Source organism: Anomaloglossus baeobatrachus, chromosome 6 (genome assembly GCF_048569485.1).
Source record: "Anomaloglossus baeobatrachus isolate aAnoBae1 chromosome 6, aAnoBae1.hap1, whole genome shotgun sequence".
Taxonomy (NCBI): Eukaryota; Metazoa; Chordata; class Amphibia; order Anura; family Aromobatidae; genus Anomaloglossus; species Anomaloglossus baeobatrachus.
The window spans coordinates 327,737,704-327,751,292 of record NC_134358.1 but is presented as its reverse complement, the minus strand read 5'-3'; the positions used below and the strand labels follow the sequence as shown (position 1 = coordinate 327,751,292).

The 13,589-nt window shown below is 47.2% G+C and overlaps 1 protein-coding gene across 3 annotated transcripts in view; it reads left to right on the top strand.

The window, feature by feature from the left end:
• The first annotated feature begins 1,283 nt into the window (after positions 1-1,283).
• Positions 1,284-13,589, top strand: part of RPRD1A (regulation of nuclear pre-mRNA domain containing 1A) — a 101,492-nt gene continuing 89,186 nt past the window's right edge. For all 3 annotated transcript variants that reach the window (XM_075314937.1, XM_075314938.1, XM_075314936.1), the window contains exons 1-3: positions 1,284-1,564; positions 12,392-12,521; positions 12,782-12,888. In XM_075314937.1, coding sequence (XP_075171052.1) covers positions 1,414-1,564; positions 12,392-12,521; positions 12,782-12,888 — 388 coding nt within the window. In that variant the 5' untranslated portion in view covers positions 1,284-1,413. The remainder of the gene's footprint in view (positions 1,565-12,391; positions 12,522-12,781; positions 12,889-13,589) is intronic.

Sequence of the window (13,589 nt, the reverse complement as noted above, 5' to 3'; positions counted from 1 at the left end):
TTGCTTGAACGATCACCGCGTACCGGAGAGATGCACTGACAGGACCTAGCAATTACGTCTAGCCATGTGACCAGTCTGTAGCCAATGAGATAATAGACATGTGACTGGACACATGCTATTTTGACGTCATGGAAGGTCCTATCATCAGTGCTGGTTACCGGAAGGATGCAGAGATTATCGGAAGAAAAAGCGGCGGGAGACAGTGTGCAGGACGCATCACGGGGACCTGTAAGTGTTACGGCAATGTTTATTAACTGTATGTGTACATGTATAATGTATTTTTATGTGTTTGTTTGCCTCCCATTGTTTTCAATGGGGTTCGAGTGGTTCGTCCAACGGTTTGTCGAACATTCGTCGAACGGGGCCGAACCGAATTCGAACACTAGGGGGGTGGCTCATCTCTGGTCATAAAGCTGTGTTCCTTCACAAATGTTCCCCGTTATGTGTCCTCAGCCTCTCCCCACTCATCCCCATTAATTAAACCTTTCATCTTCGACTCCTCCATGGAGCACTTACCGCTTCCTGATGCATCCAGTGTGGTGCCCGCAGCACTGTGATGACGTCAGCAAGGTGCTGATCTCATCATGTTGCTGCACGTCGGGGGCGGGGCCCAGTCCCGGCGCACTGTTCAAATGTATTTACGTCTGAAAGACGCAAATACATTTGCATAGGAAGGAGGAAGCTGCGGTCACCGCCACCGTCGCGCTCCTCAGCAGTGTGTGTACGGCCACCGGCACAGCACAGCACTGCCTCCTGCTGCAGCTAGTGTGCCCGGCATGCACACACTGCTGAGGAGTTCGGCAGTGACTGCAGATAGAGCGGCCCACTACAGGACCGGCCCATCTGGCATTTGCCAGAATTGCCCTATGGTCAGTCCAGGCCTGGGTGCAACCATTTAAATTGCCTAGAGCAGCATGAATGCCAAATACAGCCTTGATAAAACGCAACATGTGCACATAGCCCAAAAAAAGAAAGAACAACTGTAGAGTAAAAAAAGCGATTACAACGCAAGTAGCCTAATATACATAATAGCAGCATAACTTCTGCAAGGGCTGTATGGCATGCCCCGCGGTGCCCTGTGCCGCCGCTCATCAGTGCGCCCATCGGGCTGCGCCTCCGCCACAGGCTGTGGCCGTACAACGCCGTCTGCATTACCGCGCTTCACCGCTTGGGGGCATCATCTGTTTGGTTGTTTTTCCCACTATGTACGTAACAAGACGGCCACTGCTGTTCACTGCCATTGGCCGGAACCTGCACGCTGACGTCACTTCCGTTTGTACGCCGGATTAGTGCTGCTGGAGGTGTAGTAACCTCATGAAAACCGCTGCATCCGAGTAGTGTCTGTACCAGAGAGAGGACAGGCTGCGGCCAGTCAGGGCTGTCACCGAGCGCCTCGTGTAGCAGAGCTCAGCCATGTCTGCGTTTTCAGAGGCGGCGCTGGAGAAAAAGTTGTCGGAGCTTAGTAACTCCCAGCAGAGCGTGCAGACCCTGTCCCTGTGGCTCATCCACCACAGAAAGCACTCTCGTGGTATTGTCTCCGTCTGGGACAGGGAGCTGCGCAAAGGTAAGGCGTGCACCGCCTGCTCAGGACAGTCATGCCCCTGTGCCCACTGCACCCAGCTCTGGATCCTGCCCCTGTGCCCACTGCACCCAGGTCTGGATCCTGCCCCTGTGCCCACTGCACCCAGCTCTGGATCCTGCCCCTGTGCCCACTGCACCCAGCTCTGGATCATGCCCCTGTGCCCACTGCACCCAGCTCTGGATCCTGCCCCTGTGCCCACTGCACGCAGCTCTGGATCCTGCCCCTGTACCCAGCTCTGGATCCTGCCCCTGTGCCCACTGCACCCAGCTCTGGATCCTGCCCCTGTGCCCACTGCACCCAGCTCTGGATCCTGCCCCTGTGCCCACTGCACCCAGCTCTGGATCCTGCCCCTGTGCCCACTGCACCCAGCTCTGGATCCTGCCCCTGTGCCCACTGCACCCAGCTCTGGATCCTGCCCCTGTGCCCACTGCACCCAGCTCTGGATCCTGCCCCTGTGCCCACTGCACCCAGCTCTGGATCCTGCCCCTGTGCCCACTGCACCCAGCTCTGGATCCTGCCCCTGTGCCCACTGCACCCAGCGATGGATCCTGCCCCTGTGCCCACTGCACCCAGCTCTGGATCCTGCCCCTGTACCCAGCTCTGGATCCTGCCCCTGTGCCCACTGCACCCAGCTCTGGATCCTGCCCCTGTGCCCACTGCACCCAGCTCTGGATCCTGCCCCTGCGCCCAGCTCTGGATCCTGCCCCTGCGCCCAGCTCTGGATCCTGCCCCTGCGCCCAGCTCTGGATCCTGCCCCTGTGCCCAGCTCTGGATCCTGCCCCTGTGCCCAGCTCTGGATCCTGCCCCTGTGCCCAGCTCTGGATCCTGCCCCTGTGCCCAGCTCTGGATCCTGCCCCTGTGCCCAGCTCTGGATCCTGCCCCTGTGCCCAGCTCTGGATCCTGCCCCTGTGCCCAGCTCTGGATCCTGCCCCTGTGCCCAGCTCTGGATCCTGCCCCTGTGCCCAGCTCTGGATCCTGCCCCTGTGCCCAGCTCTGGATCCTGCCCCTGTGCCCAGCTCTGGATCCTGCCCCTGTGCCCAGCTCTGGATCCTGCGCCCAGCTCTGGGTCCTGCGCCCAGTACTGTGCTGGAGGATCTGTTAAGGACAGTCATTAATACCCCTCTTCCCACTGTGCCCAGCTCTGGGTCCTGCTCATCTGCATTGTACTGTACTGGAGGATCTGCTCGGGACTCGAAGCTCTCCCAAGGAAGGCTGCAGAATCAGGGCATTAAATTTTCACATGTTATGATCCATCCCAACATTCTGATCCAGGCCCATAAATGACCACTGATTGTCTCTACAATACAATACTCTACAGACCTGTGGCCATTTATTTGGGCTGACAAAATGGTGATCAACAATATGATTGTTCTGTCCAAGTACATAATCATGTTCTCGGCAGCACATTTTTCTGTTTGATGTGCTGCCAGTAATTTATGCTGGTGTTAAAAGAATTATCTGACAAATCACCTTGTTGGGTGATTGAACCAGCCCTTAAACAGGATGGCACACTAAGCGACAGCGACAACGAGGTCGCTGTTACGCCACCATTTTCTGTGACATAACAGCGACCTTGTAAGTCGCTGTTATGATCGCTGCTTAGCTGTCAAACACAGCAGCCGAAGCAGCGATCATAACCGCGAGAGCAGGGAGCCGCGCACACTGCTTAGCGCTGGCTCCTTGCTCTCCTAGCTACAGTACACATCGGGTTAATTAACCCGATGTGTACTGCAGCTACATGTGCAGAGAGCCGGAGCAGGCAGCGTGAAAGCTGCGGAGGCTGGTAACTAAGGTAAATATCGGGTAACCACCTTGGTTACCCGATGTTTACCCTGGTTACAGCTTACCGCAGGCTGCCAAATGCCGGCTCCTGCTCCCTGCTCGCTTCATTTCGTCGCTCTCTCGCTGTCACACACAGCGATCTGTGTGTCACAGCGGGAGAGCGCCTTTGAAGAAAACAAACCAGGGCTGTGTGTAACGAGCAGCGATCTCGCAGCAGGGGCCAGATCGCTGCTCAGTGTCACACAGCGAGATCGCTAATGAGGTCACTGTTGCGTCACCAAAACCGTGCCGTAGCAGCGATTTCGGTAGCGATCTCGCTATGTGTGAAGCACCCCTAACTGGGCCAAGAAGGATTGTCCCTGTCTATTGGCCCGTCTGAATGGGCCATTACATTGGTAAGTGCCACAGGCTACGTTATGCATAGACTTATACCGTGACTCATTTGAAACATTATTACAAGGAGCACATGTTGCATACATACCAACATCATGTTAAAAGGGGAATTCTGGTTACCTGTCCACAGAATAGATAACTTTTAAATCAGTGGGGGTCCAGCTGGTGAGCCCCCTGCTTTTGTCAACTGTCCAAATGGAGTGGCCGCGTGTATTCGATATGGCTGCTCCATTCATTCTCTTGGAAACTGCTGGATAAAGAGGAGTACTCCAATCTAGAAGTTCTCTTTTTTTATTGGGTGTACATATCACAGAAATAAGATATTATTTATACGTCCAAAACTTTCACTGTGTAGGCATGACGTAGCATGTATAATCACAGTTCTCAAATGAAAGGGGTTGTCTAGGGAGTAAAACATTTCTACAAAATCTAGAGATTCACTTTCTCACCAGAATCCTTCCTGCTGGTCTTCCACTTAGGCCCCCTTCACACATCATTGAAAAACACTGACGTTCTTCACTGACGTGTAAAACACGCACATGTTCCGTGATTCACGGCACACTTGGGTTGTCCATGTGCAATCCGTGATTGCAAATGGACATTACTCACCTGCCTTCGCTCCTGCTGTCCATGATGCTGAACTCCTCGGCTCTGCAGCTACTTCCGGGTCGGCTATTCCTGCTTTCATGAATATTCATGAGCCGGGCAGGAGCTGCAGAGAGCGGAGGCTGCACAGCGCATCGCTGGAAAGGTGAGTTGAAAATGTTTATTTTATATGTCAGTGTTTTTCTGGTATGTGTTTCACGGATCACACACTGATCACACCATAGTGTGGTCCGTGGGTCATCAGTGATGCCAGAAAAAATGGACTTGTCTCCGTGCAGAATCACGGACACGCGTGTACGCTGCACGGAGACACGTTCAGTGAAAAATCACTGATTTGTGAGCAGACCCATTGATTATAATGGGTCTGCGTATGTCAGTGATTCTGGTATGTAAAAAAAAAGCACAAACGTACCAGAATCACTGACGTGTGAAGATCTACCTTAACACCAAGGTCATGCCGTCCCAGGAATGTGACCTCTGCAGTCAATCACTAACTGTAGTGGATAACATCGTGTGTGGCTGGCTGCAGTGTTCACATGTATCGGTGATTCAGGAAGGGAGAAATAAGACGCCAAAGAAAGATCATGTGATTGGGTTGCCTTGAGGACAGTAAGGTGAGTATTTCTATTTTATTTTGCCAACAACCTCTTTCCGCTGATATTCCTGCTGGAAATGTAGGAATAAATTGACACCCAGTTGGTAATTTATATTATAAGCTTCTAATACGAATAACACAAAAGATACTCCAGAGCTGTCCTCTAATGGGAAATATAACACACATTGCATGTTTGTTCACATAACCTGGAAAATGTTTTCACCTGGTACATCCTTCAAAAATGGGAAGATGACTATGGGGCACAGAAAAATGGGTACAAAAGCAATTGTTCCCTAAAAACGCAACAAAAAAACTGGTGCAAATGCCATAATGGAGTCATATGTTATAAAACCACAGCTACAGCTTTTATTGAGGGAAAAAAAAGGCTAATTTGCAGTTATATATTTATCAGTTTAATCCATTTAAAGCTGCATCAAGCCTATCTGATCACATTCTGTAGTATTACATAGCTAGGCTCCAGACAAACACAGGTGCCCAGTGGTGGCACAGCCCTGACCTATGAATCTCAGCAGTAATGTATGGAAGGTGTTGACCTCCAGGTATAGAGTGATGTCCAGCACAGAGGGGGGAGGAGGAGGGAGGAGGGTGGAGTAGAAAGGGGGGAGGAGGAGGGGAGTGGAGACGAGACCAGAGGGGAGAGGAGGACAGAGGGGAGAGAGACTGATCACGCCAGGCTGGTTTCTGGCCAAACAGGATCCTGTTTATAAGCATGACACCGTTCACATACGTTTGCGTGCTGTTTAGTCAGGATCCAGCGACTTGCAGTATTTGGACGCAGCAGCAAATGTTAAAAAACTGCAACTCGCTGGATCCTGACTAAACCGCACGCAAACGTATGTTGACGCAAGTCCATTGCAAATGCATTGAAATTAAAACGTTGTTGTTTAAAAAAACGTTCAGGGCACATGTTAAAAAACGGAGTGTGAAAGCAGCCTTAGGCCGGTTTCAGACGTCTGTGTTTTAGGTACGTATGACATCCGTTTTTAAAACAGATGTCACACATACCCATGTTATTATTTGCTGTTACTCACACGGCCGTGTTTTCACACAGACCGTGTGACCTCACATGAACCCACACGCAGGCATGTCCGTTTTTTCTCCGGAAGCATGGGTGTCACACGGATTGCACACTGATGTGATCCGTGTGACACATACAGGAGAAAACACTTTTTTTTTTTTTAAATAAAAAGATGTTCTATATTTACCTGTCTCCAGCTCTGCTGCCTCCCGCTCCTGACCCCCGCTCATTATATTCATTGATAATACACTGCAGTGAGCAGCTGAAAGCTGGAGCATTGCGGTGACAGCACTGGAAACAGCACCGCTGAGGACAGCATCGCCGAGGACATTGCTAGTGACAGGTGAGTATCCTGCCAGCAGTGTGTTCAGGGACGTCCAGGAGGTCATCGGATTTCCCAATGAACTCTGATGACCTCCTAATGACACCCCTGCAGCAACCGTGCTACAGCGAGTGTCACGATGGTGACTTCCAGGGATTCATGAGAGTTCACTGGGAACTCCGATGACCTCCTGGACGTCCCTGCACACACTGCTGGCAGAATACTCACCTGTCACTAGCAATGTCCTCGGTGATGCTGTCCTCAGCACTGCACAAACTGCTGTGTACTCACCTGTCACCGGTGATGTTCCCCGCGGTGCTGTCCCCGCGGTGCTGTCCCCGCGGTGCTGTCCCCGCGATGCTCCAGCTTCCAAATCCTCCTGAGCGGGGGTCAGGAGCGGGAGGCAGGAGAGCCGAAGACAGCACCGCTGGATACAGGTAAATATAGAAAATCTTTTCATTGCAGAGACACGTGTTTTACCCGGTACGTGTCACACGTATGCAAACACGCGTGTCACACGTGTGACACACATGTGAGCGTAACCATGCATGTGACTGGTACCTGATTAAACACAGACATCTGAAACTGGCCTAAGGGTATGTGCGCACGTTGCTTTTTACCTGCTTTTTACCTGCTTTTTTGCTGCTTTTTCTTCTGCGCTGTTTAATGCCAAAATGGATGTGTTCTTCTATTCAAGCAAAGTCTATGGGAATTTGGGTTTCTTGTTCACACTATGTTGTTCAAAATGCTGCCTTTTTGTGGCAGAACTTTGGTCAAAAACTCAGCTTTGCAGTGCAAAACCCAAATGGCAAAAACAATTGACATGTTGCTTCTTTGAAAAGCTGAGTTTTTGACCAAAGTTCTGCCACAAAAAGGCAGCATTTTGAACAACATAGTGTGAACAAGAAACCCAAATTCCCATAGACTTTGCTTGAATAGAAGAACACATCCATTTTGGCATTAAACAGCGCAGAAGAAAAAGCAGCAAAAAAAGCAGGTAAAAAGCAACGTGCGCACATACCCTAAAGGTTTAGGCTACAAGGTCCTAGTCATCAGCTGGTTTACAGAAATGCTGCTATGAAGAGGTCACCAGCAATTCTGGGACTCCATTGGTAAGATCATTTCTGGTCCTCACTGCCATTTTCAGAGCACAGGTTCACTTTTTATAGCCTGTTATTAGCTGAGAGACACTTTACACTGGAAAGCCATAGTGATGAATGCAGCTCTGACTTTTTACATAAGGCGTCTTCTACAGACTATGCTGCTGACTTTTATCTCTTGAAAGGGGATCAGAAGAGGTATGTGATTTCAGTTTACGGTGTCTTGTGCTGTCCTTGCCAACGCTACAGTGGCCAGTACCAGGCGGTATGTATGTTTTATTTGTTTGTTTTTTGTGGGGGGTGACAAGTGGAAACATGGGAGGATGGAAGGAAACTGCTATTTACCAATATAAGGGAACTATTTATTTGATTACGTAGCTGTAATTGTTAGCATTCAGGATACTTTGAGCCAAAACAGAAGGGGGCTTCTCTCCTTCGGAGGAACCAGAAGTGCTTGTGCTTTGCTTGGATTGCATCATTCTGTCTGCTGTGAAGACTAAACTCTCCGGACCCTGCAGCGGAAGATAACAACCAGGTCCTTCAGCCATTAGCCTGTCAGTCTAGCATCCTTCAAACAAGAGGCGCTACTTTCACCTTTGGTTGTGCTTCATGTCTACGGCTTGTATGGAAAATGTATAACTTGCTTTACTATTGTACATTGCATGAACATGTTACATTCTACACAAACTTGTATTCTTTTGGTTGTTCCTAAATTCACTCAGCATAATGTACGCTTCATATGAAAAAGCTTTATCCATGATGATAGCAGGCTTTCTTGGAAGCATAGCATGCCTGTAGAGATAAAAATGTGAAATTCTCATATGATTTCATTAATTTAATACAATGTTGATCAAGAGTCTTCTATGAAGACCTTAATTTATATAATTATGGCCCAAACCCCATAGGAAGACATGGAATTACAGATGTTAATGACTTACCAGGGGAATGTGTAGCTGGGAAACATTATATTAGCATGTTTGTCTTGCTGCTATGCCTCACAATCTTTATGATTTTTTTGTTTATCTTTCTGTTATATTTCTGTCCTTGTAATAAAGCTTTCTACTTCATGAAGTGACTACATATTGAAACATAAGCCACACAGATTCTTTGTGCTGAATGCTATATGACCTGGTAAGATATTGTGGCTTACTGCTCACATAAGACAATTGAAACGTGTGACATCCCTCATACAATTTTGATGTCTGAGGCTATGTGCGCAGGTGTGCGCTCTGCACCACAGCTTAAAAAAGGTCCGCTTCAGAGCGCAGCTGAAAAGCTGCGTTCTGAAGCGCTTCACAATGTCTGTCATTCACTAATCTCTGTCAGTCGGTCACTATCTCTGTCCCTCTCTCTCTGTCCATGTCAGTCTATCCCTCTTATCCCCTCTCTCATACTCACCGATCCCCGGCGCGGCGCTGCATGGCATTCACACTGCTCCGGCGGCTTTTACTATTTTGAAAAAGCCGGCCGCTCATTAAACAATCTCGTATTCCCTGCTTTCCCCACCCACAGGCTCCTATGATTGGTTGCAGTGAGACATGCCCCCACGCTGAGTGACAGGTGTCACTGCACCCAATCACAGCAGCCGGGAGGCGTGTCTATACTGTGCAGTGAAATATATAATTAAAAAAAACTGTGTGCGGTCCCCCCCAATTTTAAAACCAGCCAGATAAAGCCATACGGCTGAAGGCTGGTATTCTCAGGATGGGGAGCTCCAAGTTATGGGGAGCCTCCCAGCCTAACAATATCAGCCAGCAGCCGCCCAAAATTGCCGCATACATTACATGCGACAGTTCTAGGACTGTACCCGGCTCTTCCCGATTTGCCCTGGTGCATTGGCAATCGGGGTAATAAGGAGTTATTGGCAGCCCATAGCTGCCAATAACTCCTAGATTAATCAGGTCAGGCGTCTCCCCGAGATACCTTCCATGATTAATCTGTAAGTGATAGTAAATAAACACACACACCCGAAAAAATCCTTTATTAGAAATAAAAAAAACACAAACATATACCCTCGTTCACCACTTTAATAAGCCCGAAAAAGCCCTCCATGTCCGGCGTAATCCAGGATGGTCCAGCGTCGCTTCCAGCTCTGCTGCATGGAGGTGACCGGAGCTGCAGAAGACACAGCCGCTCCTGTCAGCTCCACGCAGCAACTGAAGACAGCCGCGCGATCAGCTGAACTGTCACTGAGGTTACCCGCGGCCACCGCTGTATCCAGTGACAGCGGGTAACCTCAGTGTCAGCTCAGCTGATCGTGCTATTCCCTTCATTAGCTGTGTGGGGCTGACAGGAGCGGCGGTGTATTCTGCAGCTCCGGTCACCTTCATGCAGCACAGCTGGAAGCGACGCTGGACCATCCTGGATTATGCCGGACATGGAGGGCTTTTTCGGGCTTATTAAAGTGGTGAACGAGGGTATGTGTGTGTTTTTTTTATTTCTAATAAAGGATTTTTTCGGGTGTGTGTGTTTATTTACTTATTTTTATTTAAAAGGTATCAGAACTACAACATTTTATTTTTGTTTCTCTCACTGAGAGCAATCAATCATTTATTTACTGTCACTTACAGATTAATCATGGAAGGTATCTCGGGGAAACGCCTGACCTGATTAATCTAGGAGTTATTGGCAGCTATGGGCTGGCAATAACTCCTTATTACCCCGATTGCCAATGCACCAGGGCAAATCGTGAAGAGCCGGGTACAGTCCTAGAACTGTCGCATGTAATGTATGCGGCAATTTTGGGCGGCTGCTGGCTGATATTGTTAGGCTGGGAGGCTCCCCATAACTTGGAGCTCCCCATCCTGAGAATACCAGCCTTCAGCCGTATGGCTTTATCTGGCTGGTTTTAAAATTGGGGGGGGACCGCACTCAGTTTTTTTTAATTATATATTTCACTGCACAGTATAGACACGCCTCCCGGCTGCTGTGATTGGGTGCAGTGAGACACCTGTCACTCAGCGTGGGGGCGTGTCTCACTGCAACGAATCATAGGAGCCTGTGGGTGGGGAAAGCAGGGAATACGAGATTGTTTAATGAGCGGCCGGCTTTTTCAAAATAGTAAAAGCCGCCGGAGCAGTGTGAATGCCGTGCAGCGCCGCGCCGGGGAACGGTGAGTATGAGAGAGGGGATAAAAGGGATAGACTGACCTGGACAGAGAGAGAGGGACAGAGATTAGTGAATGTCAGACATTGTGAGGCGCTTCAGAATGCAGCTTTTCAGCTGCGCTCTTAAGCGGACCTTTTTTAAGCTGCGGTGCAGAGCGCACACCTGCGCACATAGCCTCAGACATCAAAATTGTATGAGGGATGCCACACGTTTCAATTGACTAGGTTCGTGCAACAAAACCATTCAATTCTAGACAAAGATGCGATGTGTTTGCGATCAACGGTTTTGCGTTCAATCCATATCGCACGTAGATGTCACACGCAGATACCTCACAAACGATGCCGGATGTGCGTCACTTACAACTTGACCCCGACGACTGATTGTGAGATATATTGAAGCGTGTAAAGCGGGCTTAAGTGATGTGCTGCTGTCAACTTGCAGACATACTACTGTAATATAAATATAAGAACAAAATCTATATGCCAATGAAGTAAAACATAGAAAGATCTTCTATTACTTTATGATCTTATCAAAATTATTAAGGGCATAAGGGAGGGAGTTTGGTTCACTATGACTTTTAAGCAGTGGAAGATCTGGTTCGGCTACGCTAGAGGTTATACACATTGCGTTGTAAAGGCTGAAATAGGCTGTAGCATCAACATTAGGAATTCACATTGAATTTATCATGCAAAAAAATTTTTACAGCATGAGGATGACAATTCATGTTATGATATGGATTTTCTGCATACAAATCTGCAAGTTAAAGTGCAAGGTGTGAACATGGTGTTATAGTTCAGGTACTTTAAGGCTAAGTTCACACAGGGCATCTTTTGATGCGTATTTGACATCACAAAGATGCACCTAATGCATGCTTCTACTGCCGCTGCTCTCTATACTTAGTGATATTGAGTGAATGCCACCGGCAGCAGAACCACCACAAGAATAAATGCAAAGTTGTTGGAAAATGGCCACAGGCGCTGTCCTGAAGCATCTTCCCCTGGGAAAACTTGGCAGCTGCACCAGGCGTGTAAATGATGCAGTGTACAAACTGTAACGAGTGCTTCCTTTACTTTCATTGACGCCTATTTGAACCAGTAGAAGGGTGCTCCAAAGAACACCCAAATGGAAATCTGCACATGCAATCTACACAGCCTTTTTCTGTTTAAGCTAAAGCTTCACGGAGACTTTGGCTACAACACAAATTTACGAAGTGTCACTGCTACATCGCAGGGCAATACAAGTCAATAGGGTCATGTTGCAACTCCTACTGTACTGAGACCCTGACAAGCAAGTCACAATAAAGTTCAACCTGCAATTTCCCTGTTGTGGTCGCAGTACACTGGGGGTCAGATTAAGACCCCATTGACTAGTATTGTGCTCTAATGTAGCATTGACTCTTTGGACACTGGCAGTGCGACTTGTGTCATGGAATAAGTGAAAGTACAGCCCCAGTCTTAATTATAAATGAAATAATGAGGTAAAAGTCTACACCAGACCATAAAACAGCTTATTAATACTTTTTCATTACTTTTAAGATTGTGCAAATGATATAATGCAAACCAAACCGCTGTATTTCCTGAATGATTAATAAAATATTTGGGTTGATACAATCCTTTTTTTCAATTAGAGCTGAAAGTCTACACTTTTATCACTTGATTATGATGCACCAGAGTACAGAAGTTGGTATATGAAATCCTGCCCTAATACGTGTACACCCGCTGTATGTCAGTCCTACTTTTCCATGCAAGCATGGCATTAACTGATATAATGTACATTGCTCTATCAGATGTGTTATTAATGGATAATGAATTCTATGATCATGTCCTTGATGTTTGCTCATTTCTCTTTCTTCTATGTATTTTAGCAAAACCCAACAGAAAACTGACTTTTCTTTATCTGGCAAATGATGTGATTCAGAATAGCAAGAGGAAAGGACCCGAATTCACGAAAGACTTTGCTCCGGTTATAGTGGATGCTTTTAAACATGTTTCAAGGTATTGATATGGGACCTTCATCCAGTTACATGGTGCAACACTGACATTTCAGTGCTTTATATCCCATCATGTGCATGCACTACTTTAAGGTGTGGAAAGAGAAAACTGTGCTGAACACGGGACTGTTATTCTTGTCAAATATGATGGAGGCTGCCAAATGCAAATGTGAACTCTGCCTGAACGATTGACCTTGTCAACTCTAGTGAAGTATGACATTATTTATAGACTAATTGTCCATTTTTTACCCTTTTTATTTGCAGTGAAACAGATGAAAGCTGCAAGAAGCACTTGGGCCGGGTATTATCAATTTGGGAAGAAAGGGCTGTCTATGAGAATGATGTCTTGGAACACTTAAAGACTGCTTTGTGTAAGTAATGTAATTTATCTCTATGAATCTCAAATATAAGTAGCAATAGTTATGTGCTCCAAGGGTAAATGGGTCAGTAATGACGTAGCTGTAATTTTTATTAGGTGCATAATGTGCCAGAAAATGGAGGTTTCAACCGGAATACTATGCATTGGTGCTTCAAGCCTTACCCAAACATGCAATTTATAAACTACATCTTATTAGAAATGTATTAATTGCCTCTCCTCCTGGGAACATTACTTGCAAAGGTCCAATTACTAATTGCTTTAGTTACTTTGTGCTGTCAACAGGAGGCTTCAGAGAGACATAACCCGGTTACAACTGTTTGTGATCCTTCCCCTATGTTTTATTTACTCCTTTCCGATTTTTTGATGTACTGATTAGTGATGGGCGAATAGTAAAATATTCAGGTTCAGATTATTCGTACCAAATACCTAGTATTATTCAAGTATCTGTCACGAATAACGAACCTAGTGCAAGTCATAGAGGAACCTGAGCATTTTTCTGGGAAATCTTCAAGAATAATTCTTGGTTTCTCCACTGACTTGCATTGGGCTCACTATTTGTGACGAATACCGGAATAGTACTATGTATTTGGTATGAATTATCCGAACCTGAATATTTTAATTTTCGCCCATCTCTAGTACTGATACATCCTTTTTGGGAAGGTGTTCCTACAAATGGAGGTACTAGCATGCCAT